Source organism: Lissotriton helveticus, chromosome 3_2 (assembly GCF_964261635.1).
Source record: "Lissotriton helveticus chromosome 3_2, aLisHel1.1, whole genome shotgun sequence".
Classification (NCBI taxonomy): domain Eukaryota; kingdom Metazoa; phylum Chordata; class Amphibia; order Caudata; family Salamandridae; genus Lissotriton; species Lissotriton helveticus.
The window spans coordinates 387404736-387430949 of record NC_136062.1 but is presented as its reverse complement, the minus strand read 5'-3'; the positions used below and the strand labels follow the sequence as shown (position 1 = coordinate 387430949).

General features: G+C 44.3%; 1 protein-coding gene across 2 annotated transcripts in view; it reads right to left on the bottom strand.

Moving 5' to 3' along the window:
• The window catches only part of ANO1 (anoctamin 1), a 780986-nt gene that overhangs the window by 39972 nt on the left and 714800 nt on the right, over positions 1 to 26214 (bottom strand). For both annotated transcript variants that reach the window (XM_078684271.1, XM_078684272.1), the window contains 3 exons: positions 21033 to 21178; positions 17423 to 17575; positions 11268 to 11320 (listed from right to left, as the gene is read on the bottom strand). In XM_078684271.1, the coding sequence (XP_078540397.1) occupies positions 11268 to 11320; positions 17423 to 17575; positions 21033 to 21178 (352 nt within the window). The remainder of the gene's footprint in view (positions 1 to 11267; positions 11321 to 17422; positions 17576 to 21032; positions 21179 to 26214) is intronic.

Sequence of the window (26214 nt, the reverse complement as noted above, 5' to 3'; positions counted from 1 at the left end):
CAATAAATGAGACACACAAGAACAAATCAGAGACCAATTTGCAAAAAAGAACTGATTTTTATATGATTTTTTTTTACCAAGAACTTCATTCACAAGCAAGTATTTTTTAAAATAGCAGTTTTGAAGTAAACAGCTGTTTGATACTTTTAATTGGCATTAAAAAACTTTACAAAGATGTAAGCTATGTATAAAACATATGCTGCATACGGTCACTTAACAACAACTAACGGGACCCTTCCCTAGGACTTTAGGTGAGTATGGGGCAAGGTCCAAGGCAGGACCAACAGGAAACCTTGAGTGGCACTGGGGTGTCCGGGTGAAGAAGTGTGTTTTTCAGCATCGGGAGATTGTTAGTGTTTTTTGATACTTGAATTAAAAGCCTTCCGCGTAATGTAAAGCTATGCAGGAAAAACACACGCAGCGACTTATGGGACCAACCTTCTGGACTTAAGGTGAGTATGGGTAAAGGGTCAAGCCAGCATCAACAGTACACTACGGGAGGCTCTGGGGCGTCTGGGTGCAGAGGTGCACCAGCAAGAGGGCTCTACCCTTGTGATGTCAAAGGATGTGGAGGCACCTTCTACAGGGCCCATGGGCGACTGGTGCAAAGGTGTCCTTCGGTGCCAGGTTTTTGTCACCAGGAGTGGTCGCATTTGAGGAGAGGCTGTACAATGAGGCTGCAGGTGGCGTCAGGAAGTTTACAGTGGCAAGTCCAAGGTACACTATGTCTCTGCTGGACTAAGGGACCACACTAGCACCATTGGTAGCCTTCAACTTGGGCTTGGAGCGATGGGTGCATTGGTGCTTTCTGGTGAAGTACGGAGGCCTTGCAGCGGTTCTTAGGTGCCTGCAGCATGCATTGGGGGCAGCTCCATATTCTACTGGAGACTAGTGTTTTTTTTCGAAGACAGGCCGTCCAACCAGGCTTTTGGAATCACAGCTGCAGCAGAAGTCGACTTTGGTGCAGTACTTAATGAGGGATGCAATCAGGCCGGCTGGGCTGGGGCCAAGTCAGCGGCTTCTTCTCTGCTTTTTCGGCTCTTCTGTAATTCTTCTTATGTCATTAGGAATCTAAAGTTCAGGGTCCAGATGTGCCACTTAAATACTAAATTTAGGGTCGTTACAGGGGGAAATGTGTTAGCCAATGGTCTACCTACCTTTAGGGGGTCTGCACACTATGTGACCTCTACCTATGGGAAGTCCTCATCACCTACCCCACCTTAAGGGTGGTGATGGCTGAATGTAGGCCCACCTCCTAATCTAACAAATTTTTCCGCCTGTCCTCCAGCCAATTGTGTTACAGCACAGGGGTTGGCATCCTCCACTATCTACAGATGCCTGGGTTGCATTTCAAAGGCAAGGGCCTTTAAAGCTTCCCTTCTTGGAATGCCATTATGGCCTGGAAGAGGTGTGACATAGCTCTGCCTACAGCAGGCGGTGTTCATGGCCGCTGAGAATGAAGGCTCTCACCCCATGAGTTGAGAAACATGGCTGCTGGTGTCAGGCTGGCTAAGACTAGTCAGAGACCACACTAGTATTTAGTAGATTTTCAGGCGAACCTATAAGGTGTCCCCTGTGTCCAATTATTAAAAAATTCAACACTAGCATCAGTGTGGATTAATTAAGACGAGATGGTTGTTACCAAGCATCCCATGGGTACAGTCAAGCCATCATGATGTTGGGAAACTGGTAATGACTGGTGTCCAGCCCATGTACTCTATATGACTCTCCTGTGGGGATCATATCTGCTCAGGCAGATATCTCCACACATGTGATATAGTGCACCCTGCCTTAGGGCAGTAAGGCCTGCAGTACGGGTGACTTACCTATACCTCATGTAGAGCCTGTGGGCGTATGCCATGTTTACTCTGCACTATGACACACAGCCTGCAATGGCAGTTTGTGTTGGTGAGGGGTCCCTAGGGTGCCACAATTTGTGCTGCAGCCCTAGAACACCCTCTTCAGTCCCAAAGCCCTAGGTACCAGGGTTGCATTTACTAGGGTATTATAGGGGTTGCTATAGTTGTGCCAATTGGGGTACAGTTTTAGGGAAAGAATACTGGTACTGTGAACCTGGTTAGCAGGGACCCAGTACACCTCAGTCAAAGCTGCACCCTATACCAGACAAAAAATGTGTGTAGGGTTACTAAAACAAGAACCCAGTTTCCCACAGCCAGGTGGCATCGGTGCCCATGTCAAAAACTGTGGAACTGGCTCAGAGTTCGGTACTGAAACCGAATTAGGCACCAATGTTGGTGCTGAACCTGAAGCTTGGTCAAGGGACACACATTAAAAAGGGAAGATGGCCTATGGATTCATCTGGATGAAGTCATCGTAGACCTAGGAGTCGTGCGTTAAACCCAAACAACAGAGACACACCAACATCTGTTTGTGCAGTCCCCGCTAGGCTTAAATTATGTAGTCTTGGGCGGGTGTGTGGGTGGGTATGTGTGTGGGGGGTGCTTGGATCCTCTGCAAATCCCATCATACTCACCCAGCCAATTCCCTGCTACAATTGCTATATTTTGCCTTCGTAAATAAATCTAAACACAACATTAATGCTACACTTGCATATCATCCAGCTAGAATTAGTATGCATAAAGCTGGAACTTCAGTCTCATCCTTCTGAGCAGATTGGCAAGCTCATTATTGTATAGTATTGCAGACCCAGTGCTCTCAATCGAGTGCCTACTCCAACTAATGCAGAGCCTAAGCACCTTAACTTCATGCAAGTGTGTGTGGAGAAAGAGACAAAGACATGTAGGTGACAGCTTGTCTGGTTATCAGTTACTTATCTCAGTCTTCACATAAAGATCTGTGGGATTGAACATTTCCATGTATCACTACCAGTCAATCCCAGTGACGCTAGAAAGATTTGAAAATGGGTGTGAACTAAAAAATGTAAAACAAAAAACCTTTACCATTCCTTCTCTCCTAGGTCCCAGCTGCACGGGCCAGTCTCCCTCTCTGAATGCAAATTTCTAGGTTTGATATACCAACAGTCAAGCCAAATGTTAGTGAAGTTTCATAAGGGTGTTCTAAATTGTGTTTAACAGTGAAATTGCAGAGAATTTCGTGAAAATTTCACAAAATAGTTTCATAGTGAAATATTGTTTGCCTGCTTGTATACCTATTTTTAAGCAATTTAATACCTTGCATAAAAAGTCTTGAAAGATATCGGCACTAGACTGGTTCCATCAGAAAATGCCCCTTAGCGAAGACATTTTCTGTCCAAACAAATATCCAACTACTATCTATTAAGATGTTTGAACGCAAGTGAAGTCTTACTGTAAAAAGTTCCATGACACTTACTATGATATTGTCATGAGTTTTGCAAATTTTGTCAGTCAGTCAGTCAAAATACTTTATTCGGTTCATAACAAAAACCACAAAAGTATACATGGGTCCAAAAAGGAAAAGAACATTCAGATGCAATATGGTTAACAAAGATAACAACACATCAAATAAACAAAGAAATGTAACAGAGACATTATGATCTAAATAACATTTTCATGAATAAGTTTAAAACCCTGGACATTTCATCTCAATTTAAAAGTTCAGAAATTGGTACTATAAAAAGAATGTTATCTGAGACTAACTACATTTTTCCTCAGTCTCATTACTATATTTAAAAAAGTAGCAACATTAAAAATTTCCCACGTATTTGTCAACAGTTGGAGATATAATAGCGCAGGTTTCACTTGTTTAAACCCTTTATCCTTCAGAAGGGGTACAATAAATTTTGTCCGTATAACCTTAAAAAAGCCACAAAAGAACATGAAGTGGGCAGTGTCCATTATAGAAAAACCATAATATTTTGTCACAATAGTGTACATTTTGCCCAAGCCTATTTTTATTTGAATGAGATGATATATTTCTCATCCATAGATTCTGCAGAACTGGGGAAAGATTTATTGGACCAACACAAATTAAAGGTGATGCTTTTCATTTGCCAAAGTTAAGCCCGTCTGCCCTCATACGCACCTGGACCATGCCCACTGCCACGGACCTTGGTCCTTGGACCTACCATTTATACGATGTCAGCACCCTCCTTGCTCTCAACACAGGATGCCATGTTGCCTGCCACCTTGCATCTCCGAAACAAGGCCAAGGACCTCTCTCCTGCCAAAACTGTAGCTGTAACCTCTACCACCTACGCACTCCAGGTCCTACCGCTCCTGCACACGACCGATTTAGCTGCATCTTACACAGAAGAACAACTCTACGCCTCTCTCAGCACAACCACAGCGCCGACAACCACAGACGCCAATACCTCAGCACCCAACTTCCACCGATGGATCTCAAACTGTTCTGATGTGCTGGCACCCCTAAAGACTGCACCTGGCTAGCAACATCCCAAGAAAACAAGTGGATTCACAGCCACCCTCCGCGAGTCCAGACACATCTGTAGACGGCTCGAGAACAGATGAAGGACATCAAAACAACAAAACCCCGGAAGCCCATGCAGCCTTCAAAGCAGCTGTTACCACATACCACCTCCTCCTCAAAATTACAATAAGGGAGCGGTGTGGCGCCGCGGCCAGGGCGACTGACGCTGGAATCTAGGGACCACGGTTCGATCCCCGGCTCCGGCGGCAGGTTAGCCCAGCACCATGTGACTCTGGGCAATAGCTCGCTTAATCTTCCCGACGGCCCCCAGCGCCTAGAGACCCTTACGGGTAATTGTGCGCTTTACAAATGTGGACTTTTACTTTACTTTACAAAGAAAACAGTTATCAAAGACAGAATAAATGGCTACGTACACAACAGCAAGGAATTCTTCGCCATTGTCCAGGACTTCTCCACTCCCAACAGCGAGACCACGGAAGTCCCAACATCGCAAGACCTCTGCAACAAGATCAGCACCTACTTCAACCACCACAAGGTCAAGCAGATTAACGACAGCTATGACAGCAAGACCAGCCCATCACTCCTGCCACCACTACATTTGACGACGCCACCCCTCCAACAGATCCTGCTCAATTAGACCCCGCTCACCATGGATGACACTCTCAAGAACATGAAAAGCATTCACTCCGGAGCATCCTCAGACCCCTGCCCACACCACATATTCCACAGAGCCACCACCTCCATCGCACCCATGCTACACTGCACCATCAACTGCTCCATTGAGACCGCCATCTTCTCCGATGACTGGAAACATGCCAAGATTAACCCCCGCTGATGAGACCATCCGCTGACCTGACATACCTCAAGAATTTCAGACCCATCTCCCTGCTACCCTTTCCAGCCAAGGTCATTGAGCAGTCCTTCAAAGCCCAACTCTGAGTTCATTACAGCCATCCACATCCTAAACCCCTCTCTATCCGGCTTCCAAGGCAACCATAGCACCGAGACCGCTCTCCCAGCCTCCACTGACGACATCCGCTCCCTCCTTGACCAGGGAAAAACAGCTGCCCTCATTCTCCTGGACCTCTCGGCTGTCTTCAACACTATCTCCTACCACACCCTAGGTACGAGACCCCACAACACTGGCAACTGCGACAAAGCACTGGACTGGATCCGTTTATTCCTCACCGGTAGAACACAGCGAGTCAGACTGCCACCGTTCATCTCAGAACCCATAGATATTGGCTATGGAGTCCTCCAGGGCTCTTCTCTGAGTCCCACCCTCTTTAACGTCTACAAGGCTCCGCTTCCAGCTATAATCAGGAATAACGGACTCAATATTGTCTCCCTCACCAACGAGCCCACAATTACCGGAAACAACTTCCACGACGGGATGAAGGGCATCGCCACTTGGATGAGAGACAACTCCCTCTAGCTCAACTCAGACAAAACTGCTGTACTCATCCTGGGAACCAACACCTCTGCTTAGGAAGACTCCTGGTGGCCAGCAGCGTTAGGAACTCCCCTCTAAACGCCCAGCGACAAAACACAAAACCTCTGCATCATACTGGACTTAGCGCTCACTATGAACCGCCAGTTCAATGCCGTCTCCTCATCATGCTTCCACACGCTTTGCCTCCTTTGAAAGACCTTCAGATGGATCCCCACTGAGGCCAGAAAGACGGTTGCCCGCACACTCATCAGCAGCAGATTCGATTACGGCAACACACTCTAAGGAGGCGCCCCGCAGAAACTCCTCAAGAAACAACAGAACGTTCAGAACGTCGCAGCCATACCGGTCCTCAACATCCCACGCCATAGCCACATCTCCGAACACCTGCGAGAACTCATTGGCTCTCAGTCAACAAGAGTCACGTTCAAGCTCCACACACACACCTACAAAGCCCTCCTCGATGCCGGGCCAGTATACCTGAACCACTGCCTCTCATTCCACGCATCCAACCACCTATCTGGCCCTTGCCACCGCACCTCGGATCCACAAGATCAGGATTGGAGTAAGATCCTTTTCCTACCACGCCGCCAGAACCTGGAACAACCTGCCTCTCCACCTCAGGATGTCCCTATCGCTTACCCAATTCAGGAAGGATCTCAAGACCTGGCTCTTTGAATGAACCTCAGCGCCCAGTCGCACCTGCAGCCCCCCTCACCCCGCACCCAGCACCTATCGACCCTCACAGGTGAGCAGTCACGTTTAACAAATATTGATTGATTGATTGATTCAATACAGTGCTAATACACTGCTGCAACTAGACTCTAAGATAACAAATGTTCCTATCAACCAGATAAACATTATTCACATCCACCTGAGATGGACTGACTCGAATTTAATTCTAGAAATTGTAGGTGACACACAGATGTCAGCAGTAGGCAAAGAAGCGTACTCTGCAATCTTACTAGCTTCTTCTACAAAGAAGCTATGGCCCCTCCTCAGGAAAATCATTTCCTTCTCTTCACTTCCTTGTCCAAGTCTGGAGAGTGGTAACCTCCTTCGAATATAATTTTTTTTTTAATCTGTCCCCTCCAGGGATGCCTATAATGTACACCTCTACCCAGAAACCTTCTCTTTTGTCTGTTGGAAAGCTAGTCACATTGCGCCTTCTGTGTCTGGATGGGAGCTCCCGTCTGGGTCTTTTCTGCATGTTATGGATAGTGTTACCTACTTTGTGTAGCTTCCTAGGTCCATGCTGGGCTTGTCACCTGCTTTCTTTTACCATTATGTGCACCCCATCCCCTTCCTAGGTTTTTTTTAGGGCTGTATGGTACTGGTTCCTGTGTTTGGTCTGAACTCTCCTAGCCACCTTCTGTGTCTAAGGTAACTGTAGTGTTTCCTTTTCTGGAGAATTTAGTCAGCTTCTTTTGTTGTTTAATGTTCCAATTCCATTGTTTGGCCCACACTTTATTGGCACCCCGCTGGGATTGTGGCTAGGGTGTGGCTGCTCCTTTCACGGACAGGATGGTGCCTCCCTGGTGGCAGGTCTACCCCTTTTATTTTGCTGTGGAGTCGGCTGGTCTTATGCTTTCCCTTATGATCCCTGCTGGACTAAGTGCTTGTGAGAAGTGCTCTTGCATCACTGTCTCACTGTCTCATGTCTGATAATGTGCCCAGCATCCTCAAAGAAGCGCTTGACAATTACCCACCAGCTGCTATCCCAGAACAAAAACTAGGCCTGAATATATTTTCTCAGCATCTCATGCGTTGTTTAAAGAAATTGTTAACACTTTTTTATTTATTTATTTATTTTATTTATAGTTTTTATAAAAATACAAACAATACAAAAGAAAATCATTATATGGTGATGTCAACTAGGTTTTGTATCGTAAAGCTCGGACCCCTCCTGCTGTCACTGGTCTTGGCAGCTCACCACAAAAGTAACGAGGCGCTACCCTTCTCTGTGCTGCACGTGCAGCAGATGGCAGCTGCTGTGCCCTCCCGGTGGCTCCTGCTGTTCAGGCCACACCCCGGAGTGGGCTCCCCCCCTATAATGAGCCCTAATGGTAACAGGTGGAGCGCTGCTGTGTTTTTCGCGTTCACAACTGGAGGAGCCCGGTGCTGGCACGAGATCACGAAGTGGCAAACAGCAGGGAGGCTCCCCGGGCGCCACTTATCACAGCTCCCCAGACAATCCTGCACGCGCTAATCAGCGCTCCCAGGCACGCGCGCAGCAAATTAGCACTTTTCGAAGAAATAACTCTTTCCATGCCAGAAGGAGGTGTGAAGGCAGAGAGACAACTGGAGGTGTGAACGCAGGGGCACTCTGCGGGCACGAGCTGTTTACGCCAATGCACTGTGTAGCTCTAGTGAACCGTGATATGGAGTAACAACAATATCCATATGGAAATTAACATTTCATAACGATAATAACATTTATCACAACAATACTTTAGTGTTTTTCTGGTACCCACAAGCCTGAGTTACATTGTGGTGTTTGTATAATAGGTCATGGAAGTTTTACTCCTTTTATCTACACAAAACGATGAAAGGCTGAATCAGTCACGTGACTGAAGTCCCTCCTTTTTTGTATCACTAATTTCGGATTCTGTACATACGTTGTCCAGTCATTAAATGGAAAATAATAGTGCGGTACAATAATAAGGAATCAAAGCCCAGGATGATAAATTTGCGAATACACACTACGGCCTATACAGAGAGGGTAATCCGCGAGGAGGTCGGTGGCCGGTAGGGTTGGTGCGAGTCAGGCAGATGTCAAACGGAGACTTGCAAAGACATCACTGAATGGCACTTCTCCCGCCACACTGGACTTACAGAAGCAATAGGGGGCAGGTTTACCAGCCCCTTGCAACACTTTTGCGCCGCCGTTGCGTCACTTTTGTGACGCAGAGGCAGCTTGAAAAATGCAGCTAATTTACAACAAGACACATCTAGGGAGTTGGATCCTGTTGTAAAGCTCTGTGTCACATTATATCTGTGTCAGGTATAATGTATGCAGGCTGGGCGTTCATACGCAGGAAAGCCTTGTAAATGTGTAGCAAGATTTCACTGTGTCACTTCTAGGGCGCCGCTACGTCAAAACCTTACACCTGCTTGCAGCAGGTGTTAGGAGTTACGCAGTGTAGTGGGAATAGGCCTCCAAATTCAATGCTGGAGTTGCGTCGTGCTTGCGACACATGACATTTTCCCCAAAATGATGCGTCAGAATTTCAGACGTTTCTGTCAATCCTTGTGCAACGGTGCCCATGGTGGCACAAGGGATTCCCAGGGTGGTTCAGGGAAAGTGACGCATCTCTACAGATGCGTCACTTTATTGTAGATCTGCCTCAGGCTTTTTAGGGAGTCTGGAATTCTTTTAGGACAGTCTGGCTCTTACAGTGCACCACTGTTATAATTTATGATAAAAACTTAAAATAAGAGACTGAACGTCTTCCGCAGTATCATTTTACCATTACAGAAGTGGTAAATATCTTATTTTATTGATTAGAAATACAGGTAATAAGAATTCGATCATGGCCATGCGTGTTCATGAAATTGTAGCCATGTAGGAATAAATACGTGTGATATGGTGGTACCTTAAAACATAAAATATAAAATGCAAATATTGCTATGCAGTGTTTCATATATTTCACAGACAGAGGGCTTGGTTTGTAGTTAGGCGGTTTTGGGCAACTTTCCTGCAGGAAGCTGTCATTTCCACAGGGTAAACACATGCTTGGTAGAGGCATGCATGTTATTCACTGATGTTCCCTCCTTACAACTGTGCAGGACAGAAGGGTGAGCCCCAACCTTCCGGCCTAGTCCCTTTTTGTTCCTACCACAGAGAGTGGTGTTCCATGCCCAAAATGGGGGAGTGGCCCAAAACACAATCTCGTCTTGCTGTGTCTAACCTTAACTGGCAGCCAGAACTCGGTTCAGCACAACCGCACGGGACACTAACAATCGATTAAACATTCCACAAATCCGGCAAGGGAGAGAGCGGGATATACCAATGTAGACATAGTACAGAGAGGAAACCTCTTTCAAGACAGAGAACTCGCATTGTTGCAGAGAAATGAGGCTTCCCCCTAGCCATGCAGATGTCTGCCATGACATCCTCTTAGGTTTTCTTTGGATAAACCAGCGGTTGGGTTTGCCCACCCATGATCTTCCAATGAGGTGACACTGGACAACCCATCTCCACTGAGTTGCATCTGCTGTTGTGCTGCATTTTGGATTATCCCTTCAGGTGTGTTCTGAGATGGGGCTAGTCATGCGAGCTACTGTCTGATGGTTGAAGAGTGTTTGTGGTTGTCTCCTTGGGTGCGGCACCTTAGTGGGAGTGTAGGTTTGTGGATCCTCTATGTGGACTGATTCATCAGCTGAATGGTCAAGAACACAGTTTCAGGTTCTTCTTGGTGCTTCACTTGTACAGTACATTACTGTACTTTTCTAGGTCAGTCCAGGTGCTGGCATGAGTGAGCATTCACAATGTATGTGGGTGGCTATTTTAGTGGATGTGTTTCAACTAATCCTAGAGTTAGGGCAACTGAGCTGTTGGTTCCGTTGTGTTCATGAAAATTGTTTCAAGATTAGTGTATTGTTCAGTGGCCGAAAACCTCCATCATTTTGCTGTTACTGAAAACAGAAGAACTATACTTGTTTGAGCATTTACTTGTGGTTATGGATGTGCTCTTCGCCCCAGAGAGCAGCAACTACATGAATTATTCTGTCTGAAAAAGGCACAATATTTCTCATGAATTACAGACCAGATAATCAGTATTCAACTACAAATTTGCACACTTCCTGCGCAAGACGATGAGCCAGATTACAGGTTTGGCGGTCCTACACTGGACAGTGCCTGCTGCAGTACTTCCAAAGCCAAGGTGTCACCGCCTGCCAGATTAAGAGTTATATCCTGGTCTGGTGGGTGGCCTGCGGCAGTCTGATAATGGCGGTCTATCTGGCTTATTGAAGAACCTGACATACAGATCGCCACTCCCAGAGCGCTGACTACACCTTGCCGCACGTGAGGCCTCCCATGCACCCCCTGGGTCCAGAGGCGGCCAGTTCACTACACTTTGCACTTCAATTAAAACAATATATGATATTGGGAGACCTGTCGCCGGAACAAGTACTGAATGAATTTGCAAAAGACACAGGTCCAACTTTTAGTCTGGATATTCCATAAAAAAAGCTGATTTAAGATAGCCACTGCTTGTTATGAGAATGTAAATAATTAACTTGTTTACTGTACCTGATAATATAATATAGTTTTACGAATGCCACCACATTTGTCCACACTAATATATTTACAGTACCACAAAACAATACAAAACCTACATTCGGTCACACACTGAATTACTCATTCACCCACACCATTAACAATACATAGCTTAACCCATATCCATTAAAAAAAGACAAGTATAAAAATTGCTATTTCAAAAAATATTCAGGAAACTCTTACATTTATAATGACAGCCAGCTTTCCTATTCCTCGTAAGATATTGTACCAAATACCTAAAAAAGAAAATGAAATTGTTATAGACAAGGACAATGGCCCGCAAAGTGTTCATCACCTGCACAAAATCTATACTTCTACATCAGGAAAGTAACGTTACCCACTTGCAACGCAGAGGGGTGGTACTTCGCTGCTGCCGATACCTGTATTCCGCCATAAAACCCACCTACAGCTGGTATTGATGCTGCCTGACCTCAAGACCAGAAGGAGAGTTATTTTCTTCCCGAGTCCATGCTACAGACAACCCTATGTGGACATGATATAAGATGAAGGTTCCTGGCCCACACTCTGATGGGCGGACATCACACACAGGAGCATCAGCAGGCAAAGACTTTTATCAGTACTGTGCCCAGTACAAGGCTAGGAGAGGTAAGGGAAAGTAGGGGTTTAACAACTTGAGCACCTGACGTGGTGCTTTAAAAAGTGTGTGTGTCTGGAGTATAGATCTGCATTTGTATGTCTGTATAAATGCGCGTGTGTGCATGTGCAGTATTTGGTAGGAGTTTCCGGTATATGATGGCAATAACTGGTGTGTGTCAGAACACAAGCCTCTGTGGTTTCATAGCACAAGCCCCCTCACGGTGGGCTGTGAAAAGGCAAACAATTACTGTGGTCCATCACATAGGTGGTGGAATATCACCTGAAGTGATAGCTCAGGGCAAAATTTTACTAAAATGCCGCTATTCGCAATATCAAGAGTTTCCAGCGAAAACTTATTTGATCATCAAACTGCAGGCCTGATACTTCCAGGCCAGGAGACACCAGAACCTGCTGCACAGCCTGGCCCCACTAAATCCCTGGAGCAGTCTAGGGGAGCACACAAAGCTCCCCCAGACTGGTAAAGCCGGCCCGAACATCTACAACTCCAACCCGCTCTCCGAACACCACTTGTCTTCACCCATCACCTACATACACAAAGAAGACCTAGACCTTGTAAGCACTTGTACACTTCATCCTTCTATTAAAGGGATATCAATTATTGCAATACTGTTGCAAAAAGTCACTCCCCTATCATTAGTTACTTGGGGTAGTCGGTATAGCCCTGGATTGTGCCTTTTTTAACAATCGCCCGTTCCAAACAAAGTAAAATTCAGTTGTTCTCCCATCACCTACCAACAGCAGAGAGAAAAGGGAAACTTTTCTTTGGTTTTCTCCCCCAAAAAGGTAGAAAACCATACAGAACAAAGACCAGGGCAGGAATTATGGCTGCCCAGTATCAGTAACCAAAATCCAGAGAAGGTCCATGGGAGCAATTTGGAGGAGTGGAAAAGTTCCACCAGGTCATTCCCTTAGAAACAAATGACAGAGACTGTTCAACTTATGACTTAGGGTTTTGAGGCTGAGCTCGGCCTTTTCATCAAGAGGTAAAAACTGATTTTCCAAATGAGTAGCAGGAAGCCAAGAAAGTATCCAACATTGTCTGATGAGATCTCTTGAGTTTCCTGGGAAGGGTTGTTTGCATAGGCATTGCATCCACACCTTTTCAAACTTCAGTACTTTCTGAAAGAACACGTGTTTTATAGACAAAGATTTGCCTGGAAGAGTTAGTGTTAGGGACTGCATTAATGGGGGCACATCAACTATATAATCTGCCTGTCTAGCTATAGTCATCCTTCATTACTGACCCGGAAGGAGTAATCTTACTTAGGAGACAAGCTTAACTCCGAGATAATTTCTAGAAAAACAGCACTCCAAATGCCTAATCTCCCTGGCACCAGCCCCAGGCAGCTAGCAGACAAAACCCAAAGAGTTCAACAAGCCACCCTTAGGGATGTGCCTCAGGAAACAGCGTAGGGGGTGATTCACAAAAGCATTTAGGCTCACTGGAAGGAAGGAACACTCCTTTACATGCGCTAACATGCCCTTGTGAATCAGCTTAAAAACGGCCAACTCCCAAGCAGTAAAAGTACAAAGAGTGCACTTTATTTTATTTATATTGATTGCATATTAAAATTCTTTGATTATTCTCATTTTAGCGGGTTAGAGGTTATGTCACAAAGACATATAGAGTACGTGAAAGAGTATTACTTTGCTTATGCCAAAACGCACTATTTGTTTCTGCTTGCTTGGTTATCCCAACGTTTTCTTTAGCACTTTTTTCTACTGTGTTTATATCCTCCTGAGCAGGGAGTATAGCACTGCAGTAGCCACAAGTGGTATGTGGAGTTCTAAAAGTGCTTAACAAAAAATATAACTTATTACATTTAAAATAACATTTTTTATTTGGGAGAGCATTCAATTATAAAATGCCAACATCTCCTACTAAAACATACTGTAAGGGAGCAATTTAGTAGCATATTCTAAAACATGTTAAAGTAATAGACATCTGTCCACTGTAATGAACAGCATCACTAATCCTGCTCAGGAGATTCATCTCAACCAACTAAAAGAACAATCTGCGAATCAAGACCTACTTTTCCTATTTGGGGGAGACATATGTTTTTAAATCTATGCAAATACCATCAGAGAGGGAGATGAATTCCCTTTGGTAAGGTATTCTTCAATCTGCGTAAAAACAGAATGCCTGTGTTAATGTTTGAGCAGTCCATCCTTTTGGAATATCAAACTAAGCACAGATCTTATTCCTGTCTCTTGGCACAGCGCAGCTCGCACCAGTTTGAGGCACAGTGAGTTGATTTCTATAAAATAAGGCAACTTCAGGGTAAATAACCTTTACTAAACTGAATCTGGTGTCCACTGGCAACCAATAGATAGGGATCAGTATTGGATAAAATGATCAAATTTTCTGGCATCCACCCCTAGATGGATTGTGGAATAGAGCAGTCATAACGCGCATTTTAAAATACCCACCAATATTGGTACAGTACGTAAGGAATGGTTTGTGTTGTAGCATTAAAAGCTGAGTATAATGAGTCAAATGGGTACTCTTAGCTACTATGATGTTGTCACACTTATCTCGGAATGTGGCATCATCATAGTAACCAAGACCACCGATTAGCGGCCACATCCTTGTGGTCAGACTGAGGGCACCACCAGGTGCGGGCGCAAAATTGCTTCAAAAGGACAGAAACAAAACGTTTCCGTAAAAAGCAAGCACTCCAGAGGCAAAATTCAATTATACCCTGGTATTTTAAATTTCTTGTACAATTTCTTCTGGCTTGCTTTTCCCATGGAAACACACTCTAGCAATTTCGAATCTACAGAAAATGCAAATCAGAAATTCGTGTGAGTAATTCCAGAAACAGATAAAAGGGAAATGAATAATTAGACAAATTATCCTGCCCCACTAAGGCAAAACGCTTACAGCTACAATCCAATGTTCTATCATCTTTCCAGGCTAATATAAACCTCGGTTGCAAACTTAAGATAAAGTTGGATGTCATCCGTATATGAAGAAATAGAAATAACTCAAGGCACTACAAGACTACCCGTCAGTTTCCTATACACATGTATGTATTGGAAATGTTACTGAGATTTCAAGGAATGGAAATCATTCAAGGTATTACATGACCACCCACAATTTTCTATACTTATGGATGTATTAGAATTATTTAGGAGCAGACTTTCCTGTACAAGGTTCACCTCCTGATTCCCCTTCTCTTGCTATAGCCATAGCTTGGATCATTCCCCTCAACCTTCAAGGTTGAGGGGAATGATCCAAGCTATGGCTATAGCAAGAGAAGGGGAATCAGGAGGTTTTCTTAAAGATAGTGGACAGATGTGGTCGCCTCAAAGGGATGCTTATAAGCACCTTTCTGAAATGGAGTAGAAAACTAACGAGTATGCTCCATGATGGAACTTAATAAAGGATAGCACTTTGCAGAAAAACCCATGTCACTAGTATTAGAGGCATGGGGGCGTGGATACGTGAATCAGAACTGCTTGAAATATTCTAGTTACCAAGGACTACGCCACTCAAGGACAAGAACTTCTAGGCCCATTCCCTCTCCCAGAAGGGAAAAGATAGCAAGACTTTTTTCAATACAAAATACTTGTGAAGGCCCAATGCCTGTATTGAGCTCTATAGAGTGCAGTCCATCATTGGTGAATTAGGAATGATAACCATAAGATAGGGGTCATAATGACTAGAGAGCTTAGCAGACCAAGGCGTACTTCCAAAAACATCACAGACCAGCATAAGCAAGGTAAGTAAGTTGTAGGTCTGGGACATGGTCTGAGGACTTAAAAACCGAGAGAAACATCTCCTCGAAAGCGTTCCATGCAAGTAGGTTTAACACTATATAAGGAGCATTGGAAAGCACATGGTGTTGAATTTTGATTTGCTTTCTAATGAAAAGAATGCTTGTTATTTAATATTCCTAATTTTGAAGGAGTTGTCTGGGGTGGATGGATCAGAGTCGCGCAATGGCGGGCACATGAAAGTGTGCTGGATACTCATGCCATATTGTCAGGTTCTGTGTTAAATCTGCATCTAACAGTAGCCCTTTTTGTTTTTCATTCAGACTATTGTCTAAGCAGATTGTGATTGATTAAAATGTTGTGTGTGAACAAGTTTTTCATCTTAACCGCTACCATGCTCATGACGGAGCCGCTCCGTCATGAGCCTCGGTTGAGCTGTGCTCATGACGGAGCAGTTCCGTCGTGGCCCGCTCGGCGCGCCTGCGCGGTGCGAATTCTGCGCCTGCGCTGGACGTTCCATTGAGCGGGCGGGGCCATGACGGAACCGCTCCATCATGAGCACAGCTCAACCGAGGCTCATGACCGAGCGGCTCCGTCATGAGCATGCGAGCGCCGCTCGGCCCCCCTCCCCCCTAGCGCTGCGGCGGAATTGCTGCCGCAGCGAAGGGGTTAAATCGATGTAATTCGTAGCCTAAAAACAACCTGGAGTAGTGCATGTGATAACCGGACTGCTACAAAATTAAAGTTGGGGAACTCTATTTCCCTACTTCATGAGTGGATACATTCAGTAGGTGCAGATTCGGAGAGCAGCCTACTGAAAAGTCTGCGATACAGTAGTATTCAACAGAATCGGGTAATACCTCCACCACAATGACTGGGTCAACTTAGGAGATTCAATGTCCACATCTGGAGAATGTGAACTGACGTAGAGGAATGTTATCATGTGACATGCAGAGAGCTGGTTGTCAGTGTCATCTTAGAGAATTTAGGGAGTGGGGCTGGCAAAACATATTTTTGTGGCCCCTGTATGGAACAAATTATAATTAAAATAGACAGAGGTCATATACGGAAAGTACAATTTCTTGTGGGGCCCCTAAGAAGGTGGGGGGAGTGGGCAATTGCCCACTTTGCCCAAACCTTAAAACGTTTCCAGTGGAAGTACAACCATTACTCACAGAGCCGTCCACGTAGGTGGTGATAGGCGACCCACCCTAGGCTTTTCGGTATCCCATGTCAGAACCCAACAGAGATATCCGCTTTTCTCTGGGCCAGAGAGGTAGATGAGGGTGCTGCCATTTCACACCACTCTGAATTATAACTGTAAAGAAGCCACAGCTAAAGCCCTCACTCCTGGACACACCATCCCACAGTGGGGTGTAGCGAATGACAGAAACACGACCTAAGTAATTACCTTGTACAAACATGAATTTAGGAACCAACAACTTTTCTTAGGAACACAAAACGTGTTGCTGAATTACGGGTTTGCCGGATACCAAGGCTGCTTTGCTTTGATACAGCATCTTGTTTATTTCTTCCACCACCCTATACTTCCTGTCTCTTTAACTCATTCTACCAGATTCTTGTCCATCCAAGCTTTCTCCTGTCTTAATGTTTTCTTATCCTACTCTTCCACCTTTGTTCTCCCTTTCATGCCTTTTTCGCTATTGCTTTTGGACATAACGTATATGTTCATCTCCCAAAAAATGAGTGGTCATGACCACCATCCGCAACCGCCTGCACAAATTAAGCACTGGACAATCGTCTTCTTTTACAGGGTGAATCCCAGTATTGCAGTCATCTCACACATGCTTAGAAAAGAGAGTATTCTACAACCCCAGCTTTCACTGGAAGAATGAAATATTGTAAATATTACAAAGCTTTGCATCTCAGCAGCTCTACTTCCAGCCTGGTTCTCCAAATACCGGAAGGGTCAGAGCTCACAGCAATAACCCTACACGGGCCGTTATCTATTTACAACCCTGTGGTGTCTACCTACTTACCAATATCTTTTGCTCGGACTGCAACTGGCCTCTTCAGCTCTGTGATGAATTTCTTTGCGTCCAGGCGGATTTCAATGATGTTGTTCAAAAGTGCAAACAAGGGTGCAAGTGGAAAAGAGGCCACAAACAGCGTCACAAACCCAAACTGGATAACTGAAACAAGAGGACATAACTTTATTTGTGATAGAGGGTCTTTGCAAATACACAGTCAGACAATTACAGACGACTGATGAGACAAACTCATCCCTCCAACTCTCATGACTCAAAACAGACACAACAAGACTCCTACTTGAGCTGTGATCTTTCTAGGGTCTCCTGGTGAGCACAATAACACAATTCACATCATTATACTTTGTCTAACAAGTTTTCTATATCATTAACTCTTTCCTTTTAACCTCAAAAGGTACACCAGCTGTTCGGTGCCATTTGGCGATGCTAACAGATTCCTCAAAATCCCCACCAAGCCCAAGGCCCAGAGCGATGGCAGCCATTTCTCCTGCCTGGCTGGCTGTAGCAAGTCTTTCAAAGCAACAATAGTAGAGATCATTACAACATCATCAGGTACTGTCCCCTTTTTTAAACTATGCTTTTGTTAGTCTGTACTTTTTATGTGCCTGTTCTGAATACATTTACTACTGCCATTCCCACTAAATCTGCAGTGAACTGTTTAATGCATCCATGTCCCCTTCATAACAATATAATCTATTGTTTGTCCTTCCCTCCATTCTCATATTGTGACTTCCTAGTTGTAGGCACAATGTTCTGCAAAAAATAATTTATTGTATTGCGTCATTACCAGTAAGCGCTATATAAATGCAATTACAATACAATACAATACAATACCCTGATTATTTGAATGTCTGTCACCAGGATTATTCAAGACAAGAATAGGAGACTGTGGGCCTTACGAAGAGCTCTTCCACAGTCTTAAAAAGTCAGAATCGAATAATGTTGGATCTACGCCCATTACACAACAGATCAATTCTTCTGCCACTTACCACACTTACCTGTGCCTAGAGCACCACCATGGCCTATCACAACTGTACCAAACCTCACTCACACTTTCGAGGTCAAATCCATCCACCAACTTCCCAGTGCTGTGTCCTGCAACCTCAGACAGGCTTCCACCTATTATCCAACTAGTTTCTTCACCCCCAACCAGGCCCCACATTATTGAACACCCGACAGCCACCCTGTCTAAATGATGTGCCTCTTCACACCTAAAGCCGCCTCATTGAACTTACACTTGGAATAATGAGTATATGGTTATCCCAAGATAACCATACTACCCTTGACATCATCACTTCCTATGAGAATCCAAATGCTTTGTAACTGGCATCACTAGAACAGGGTTCGGAAAGAAGAAATCACTTCCATCACTGAAGTTCTTCCTCCGCGTGCATAGTGTCCTACTGCACAGTTAACTACTACTCTTTCATCACAGCAGATATCTACTGCTAGTCTGAATACAATCCTATCTTCCTAGATGAATTGCTTGAACTTTTCTTCAGCTGCAGACCGTAGCAAACAAAAGTATTATTATGTAGGACTTTTTTTCTGCAAGCGAAACCCGATTTCAATCTCCTTAACAATAAAGACGTTGGTTTCAACCAAGTGGTATGTGACCCTGCACACACAGCTGGGCACACACTGTATCTTATGTTTACACAAAACCTCAAAACTGCCGACCTTGCACTGCAAAACTAGATATGGTTTGAGCACACTTTATTGTCCACTTGCCTTGCAAATCTAGCATACATACCTATTTATCATTATCATAGCTACACCACCCTCATCCATAATACTTAATTCAATTCTTTCAAAATTCAGATAATAGGGAAAAGTTACTACTAGTAACACTGAACATGGAGGCAGGGCTCTCCACCACTGTGCCAGAGATCTGTCTAAGGTACAATATAGGCAAAATCTTAAAAGTTTTTAAATAAAAAAAAAAATAGTTACAATATTTTTATGCGAAATATTAATGTAAATTCATTTTATATATCTGACTTAAACATGGAACAGATATTTTAAAATAATGCTACAGTGCTATTTACATAATTTTGAATTAAATATTCATTTAATATATATATTTTTAATATTGTTAATTTGAAAATGTTTCTTTAAATATTTATTTAAAATACCCTACCTAAATATAAAAAGGTCTAAAAAATGCTATCCATTGAAGTAATTTATTTTTAGAATTAAAGTAACATTTATTAAATTAATATAATATATTTTATCAGAAAAAATTTATTTTGTATTCACATATAATTTTCTAAACATTGAAATAAACGTATATATACTTTTTTTTTAAAAGTCATAATACTAATGTATTTTAACATTATTTACTATATGTTCAATATAAAGTCCCTACCTCCATTACTTTCGAAATGAGGTTGAGGCTATCTTAGTGTTTGTCCGTGTGCTCCATCTTTCTTGTTTTTAAATACTTTACTTAAAGTTACAAAATCGGTGACAAGAGACTCACATAATATTAAAAAAATCTGGAAATGTAAAGGCAAAGTAAATATCAGGAATAGTCAGACTTGCAATAGTGCTTGAACTGATAGAGATTTGAGGCACATCTATCATTTGCAGAGACTTTCAGGTTCTTGGAACAGACTCCAATAATAGTACTATACACAGTATCGGATGGCATGTCTTGGGCACAGGTAATAAGCGTTACACTAATGGTCCATGACTATGGTTAGCATGCCGGATTACCCTGGTCAGCACTTGCCCATTGACCAACCTATACGTGATGCCTAGCCATGCTAGTAGCCAGGGGAGAATGTGAAGGCTGGTAGCCCGTCTTTTATCAGCATCACAGCAGTGGGTGTACGCACAATCTGTACTTCAAGTGCAGTAGCTTCTGATATGGTGTCCCAATCTTCTAGTTGCATTGTGACAAACATTAAACTAACAATTGAAAGTATCAGGCCAAAAGGAGTGCGAAGGGAATCAATCCACTGAATACTTAGATGTTAAATTCAATCTTTAAAGTTTTCAACCATGTTCACTGAGCACCCCGTAGAGCAGATCCACAGTTCCCATACAAAGACGGTTCAAGAATGTTTCCACCCTTTGCCAAACAAAATGTTGCCTTTCACATCTAATAGTGATTTGGCCCCAATGTATGCTCTCTAGGCTAGCCTGATCCTACAAACGGCTGTCCTCCTAGACAGCCAGCTAGCAATGCCCTCCCTAGAACTGCGTCTCGGCTAGTCCAATATAACCCATGGTATGTTTTCATAAGAAGCCAGGTACTACTAATGGTCATTAAATTTTGATGACTTTTTAGTAGAAAGTTTATTCACATACTTGTGCCTAGATTTAGAAAACCATTGCAATCTCTCTAACATTGGCTGCTCTTACAAGAGTCCTTATAGGCCTATATGCAATTCACATGTGTGGCTTCAATGCTTAGAGCAGAAATGAATCCTTGATCTTAAAAACATCAGATAGTGCTCTATCAACAATTGAGAACACCTCATTTGTATGCCCCACCTAAACATGTACATTGTATTACCTAACAGACCATGACATTCAACCTCCCATTTTGAGCATGATGTTGACTTATTGCTAACAGACAATAAAACTCACTCACTCATTTCCATGTATTCAGGAGTCAAACCAGCAAAAGGCTCCAAGTCATAGTCCATTTCATACTGTTGTTTCTTTTTCATGTTCTCTTCCTTGTCTAGGTAGCTTTGCCTCTTTGATTTAATATACCGAATCAATTTTTTCATTTTTCTGGAAAAAACAACAACATTTTATTATACAATTTACTAGTGTGTTGCTTTGAACTCAAACAATTACAGATACAACTGCACACCAGCCATCATGGACTTGTGACTACCAGCCTTTAAAACATTACGATTTTCATCAAATAAATGAAAGACACAAATAACTAAATATGTGTACATGCACACACACACACACACGTATGTATATATACACATATAAATGTACACAATCACACACGTGCACATATATATATATTTATATATATATATCTGCTTAACTGTCCAGAGATTGATCACGGTCAGAACGATTGAAGTACACCCTTGGAATTTTCTGCAATATGCTTTTTGCCCAACGATAACGCACCGAACAGACGTGTTTCGGCTATGTCGCTTTTCTCAATATTAGTGCAACTGACATCATTGCAACACTTAAATAAACTTTAATTTCATTGGTAGTTCGACAAATTGTAAACATAGAAAAAGGTTTGCTCACAACATCGATTATATTGTTTTTGTGGTGGCCATTTTGGTACATAGACTTAACATCTAAAATGTTCGAACAAATGTACCACATATTGCCTTGCGTAAACAAGCATAATCAATCACATGTATTGTTTTTTTTCATCAATTCAATTCATCAGGTTGTTACCTATCTGAACTCTGTATTAAATCATACAATAAATTGTGTTCGGTAGGAACCTCAAAATTCTATATGTTCCTTGCCAAATGATAAAACATTACACATTGACAATCAAGCCTGGAATGGGCAGTGTGTTCTCACGTGTTTATATAACGTCACAATTGTGCCCATACTCAATATCTGTGATACTCATCTAACTCATGAGAAGGTGTGCATCTAGAAACATCACATTCTTGCTTCCTGAACGGGCAGTGGCTGCTCCTTTCCTCTTAACATTTTATTCAGCATCTACATATGTTATATGATGTTACATCACATTATTATTCCCTGAATGGCCAATGGCTACTCATATTTCTTCTTCCAGATACCTTGCCTTATCCATTTTCTTGCCAATGCTACACCTTGATTGTTGGATAACATAACATGATTGATAGTAAATATGGGCACTAGGAACTGTAGTCATTTCTTATCATCTTTTCCCCATTCTGGCTATGTGGACTCATCTTACATCTTATGATTTGTGTCCCATGATTAATGACTCGCCCCATCTTTACACCAAACTATATTTTCCAAAAGTACTCCAAACTTAGAAAATACTCATCCAACCACTTCCTTTAAATACCATGTACCCACAGTTCTTCCTCATTGTTGAATCCTTGAGAACTTGGTACATAGTTCTAAAATGTACCTTGAGTGTAGGATCCTTACATTTTTTGTTCTATCACCACCTCTTAAATCCTTTTGTACTTGATAAAAAAAAAAAATCTCAGTAGTTCCATATTACTGTTATGCTGAGTCTCAAAAATCTCGCCAGAAACAGGAGGTGGTTGGGAGGGATCAGTCTCAAACTTTTTAGAGGTAAAGGGACTCTAAATTCCCATCCTATTGGGAACACAATTCTCAGCCTTACTTTATAAACTTTTTACCAAATGATCACATGCCTAGTCTTCATGATGATCATTAATTTTATTTATGTTATGTTATGTTATGTTAATAGTATTTTATAAAGCGCACGTACACCATAAGGTTTCATGGCGCTGAGTCAAGTGGGTGTCGGGGCCAGCAGAGGACTATACGTGGGCCTGTGTGAATAGCCATGTTTTTAGCAGTTTTCTAAAATCTGGAAGTTTATTGCAGGACCGAATCTGCAGAGGGAGGGAATTCCAAAGTCTGGGTGCCAAAGTCGCGAACCTGCGGTCTCCTTGGCGATGGAGTTTGAAGGAGGGGGTGGTCAATAGATGAAGGTTGGCGGAGCGGAGGTTGCGGAAGGGGATGTACCTGGCTAGGAGGTTGCTGATGAATTGGGGGCTATGGCCATGGATGGATTTAAAAATAATGCAGGCCGTCTTGAAGGCAATTCATTGGGGGATGGGGAGCCAGTGCAGATTTTTCAACAAAGGCCTGACAGACTGCCAGCGAGATTGCCGATTGCTCAGTCTAGCAGCCTGGTTCTGGACCAGTTGGATATGCTCAGTGAGGCAGAGTGGGAGGCCTAAGTAGATGGAGTTAGCATAGTCCAGGTGAGATAGTACCAGGACAATTACCACTTGGGTCAGGGCTGAATGAGTGAGCATCCGACTGATCTCCCTGAGCTTACGTAGCTGAAAGAAACAGGAGGACGCGACCGCGCCAATTTGGGCTTTTAGGGAGAGATCCTTGTCGATGATGACTCCTAGGCTTTTAGCAGAGGAAGAGGGGGTCGGAGCGGGGCCGAGTTCTGGGGGCCAGTAGTGGGGGCCCCAGAGTGTCTTACCTTTACCGAAGAGGACTAGCTAAGTTTTACCGGGGTTACGTTTTAGATGGTTGAGATCCATCCAATGATGGATGTGAAGCAGAGTGCCCAGGAACTCCCGGATGGATTCAGGGGAGTTGTCTACAGTGAAGATCAATTGAAGGTCATCAGCGTAGTTGAACGTGGTGGCCTTGAATTCCTTCAGGGACCGGATCAGGGGAGAGAGATACAGATTGAACAGTAGGGAGGGACAATGAAGATCCCTGAGGAACCCCGCAGGAAGTGGGGAGCCTAGGAGCATTAAAGGGAGCTAAACGGACCGCTTGTATGCGGTCACTGAGGAAGGATCTGATCCAATTATAGGCCGAGTTGCAGACGCCGGCTTGTTTGACACGGTCCAGGAGGATGTTATGATCGACCGTGTCAAACGTGGCTGAGAGGTTAAGAAGGACCAGGGCCTGTGGTATCCCTTTGTTGGCGTTTCCTCGAAGTGTGTCCATGACTGCAATGATGACTGTCTCGGTGGAATCGGCATCTATCTTGACCCTGCCATGAGTACACATTCATTTTAGTTAGGCATGGGGAGATTAAGTAATTTGCCCAGACTCACAGGATGTTGTGCGTCCCTGACGAGACTCGTACCTGGTTCTCCAGCTCCGAGGTCGACCGACCTACACCTTAATAGAGCTGTGCCTGGCTTCTACAATGTTGTCTCCCCGCCTCTTCCGTGTGTCTGGGGCCAGGGCTTGAGATGTGAATGGGGTTCTGTGCACTTCTAAACTGTGTTTGAAGTGCCCCCCAGAACAAAGAATTTCAAACTATAAGTACAGTGTCTGTGACCCCATGAAGGGAGACACTGCATGGGAATTGTAACCAGATGCTGCTGGCGCTACATTCTGCACCAGAGAATTTCTGTGCTGTCAGGGTACTGCCACTTTCACATTGCCTTGTTGTGCTGACCTGCCGAAAGAACTGCATCTTTGCCCCACGGACCCTGTGTGCCGGCCTGCTGCCTGCTTTCTTTAACCTGTGTGCCCCCAGCGTTCTCAAAGGAGCTCAACATGAAGTGAGTGCTGTGGAATGCTTCTGGTTGTATTCTCTCCAGCTGGGACTTCATGACTTTGCCTGTAAAAGGAGCAGCTGGTGAGAGAGCTTTAGCATGAAGGTGTGTGTGAAGCACTTTCCCCCTTCCAAGTTCAGCTGCATGTATCAGCGCAGTGAGCGCTTTATTCTCCTAGGTAGATTGTGCTGAAGAGCGTATGGTTGGCGCTCTATTCTTCAAGCTGGGGCAACCGGGGGCACTGAGCGCGTGTGGGAGTGCAGCGCGCTATCCCCAACTCAGAAAAGTCATGGCCTTCACCCCAGTGGAGGGTGTTTTGCGCTCTCCTGGGTGCCATTAATTTTGGGTGGTGCCTGCTATGTCACTGGTTGCCTGAGTTCTGGGCTGAGCCCCACCCAGGAAAGAGGGAGGCATTAAGGGCAGCAGCTCGTCATGTATCAAGCACCGCTGGAGTGCTAGTTGTTGCCTAGCAAACTGCTATAGCCAGCGGCATACAAGGGAGAAAGTTGCAGCTTTGCACCTAGTGCAGAGAGAAGCTAGGACGCTCTCTCACCACAGGAACGTTTTGGTGCATGGAGAAATACCCTTGTGACTTTCGCTCCAAGTAGATGGAGAGGCGCAAACGTTGGAAGTCAGTCATCCTGACAGAGGAGTGTTTTAGTTCCTTCCCCCATCCCTCTATCGAAGCCACGCGCTTCCTCAGCACAAGTATACGGATGTTTTACGTCCTGTTGGGGGTGTTGCAGGCACTGGTGGTATGGAGGTACGGCTACACCGTTGTTTTGAGCAGAGTGAGCGAGCCTTAACTATAGCTCAATGCGATTCGTAAGCTGCGCCACTTGTCTGTGGTCTGTCTCGTCAACCCGACCTATTGTTTCTTACAGAAACTTGGTTTAGGGATGATTCTCTTCCGAGCCTTTTAGCCATGCTGCCCCCAACCTACTCGGCCATTAGAATGGATCGCCCTGGGGGAAAGACAGGAGGAGGCGTCGCTCTGATTACCCGTTCTGATTTTCACTTCCAGACACTTCCCTCCCCTTCCATTCCCGCTGTGGACTGTCTAGTAGTCCGTTCTACTTCATTCGGGGTCCCCCTGACCTGCGTACTTATTTATCGCCCCCCACATTCCACCCCCCAATTCCTCACTTCCATTGAGGACCTTCTGGCCACCTTAGTAGTGAACAATTCGGCAGTCCTGGTTCTCGGGGATTTAAACTATTGGCCGAATGATCCGGCCGAGGACGCCAGATCCAAGGAGTTCACAGCCCTGCTTACTAGCCTCAATTTCCTTCCCCAGCTTGCTACACCTACCCACATCCAAGGTCATCAGCTTGACCAAATATGGACCCTTAACATCCTAACCAACCCTCCCACCATCTCGCCTTGTCCCTGGTCAGACCATTCCCTTATTTCTTTTGCACTGAACCTTGGATGTCCGCCAAAACCCCCTTTGCCCAAAAACATCTGGGTTAGAAAGTGGGGCAAGGCTGACCTTCCCGACGTCTGTTCTTCCCTTGCGGCATCCTGCCCTGAGCTCAGTGATCTATCCCTCCCCACTCAGCTCACAGCCATCAACAACTGGCTGCTAAAGGCACGTAACAGCATTGTTCC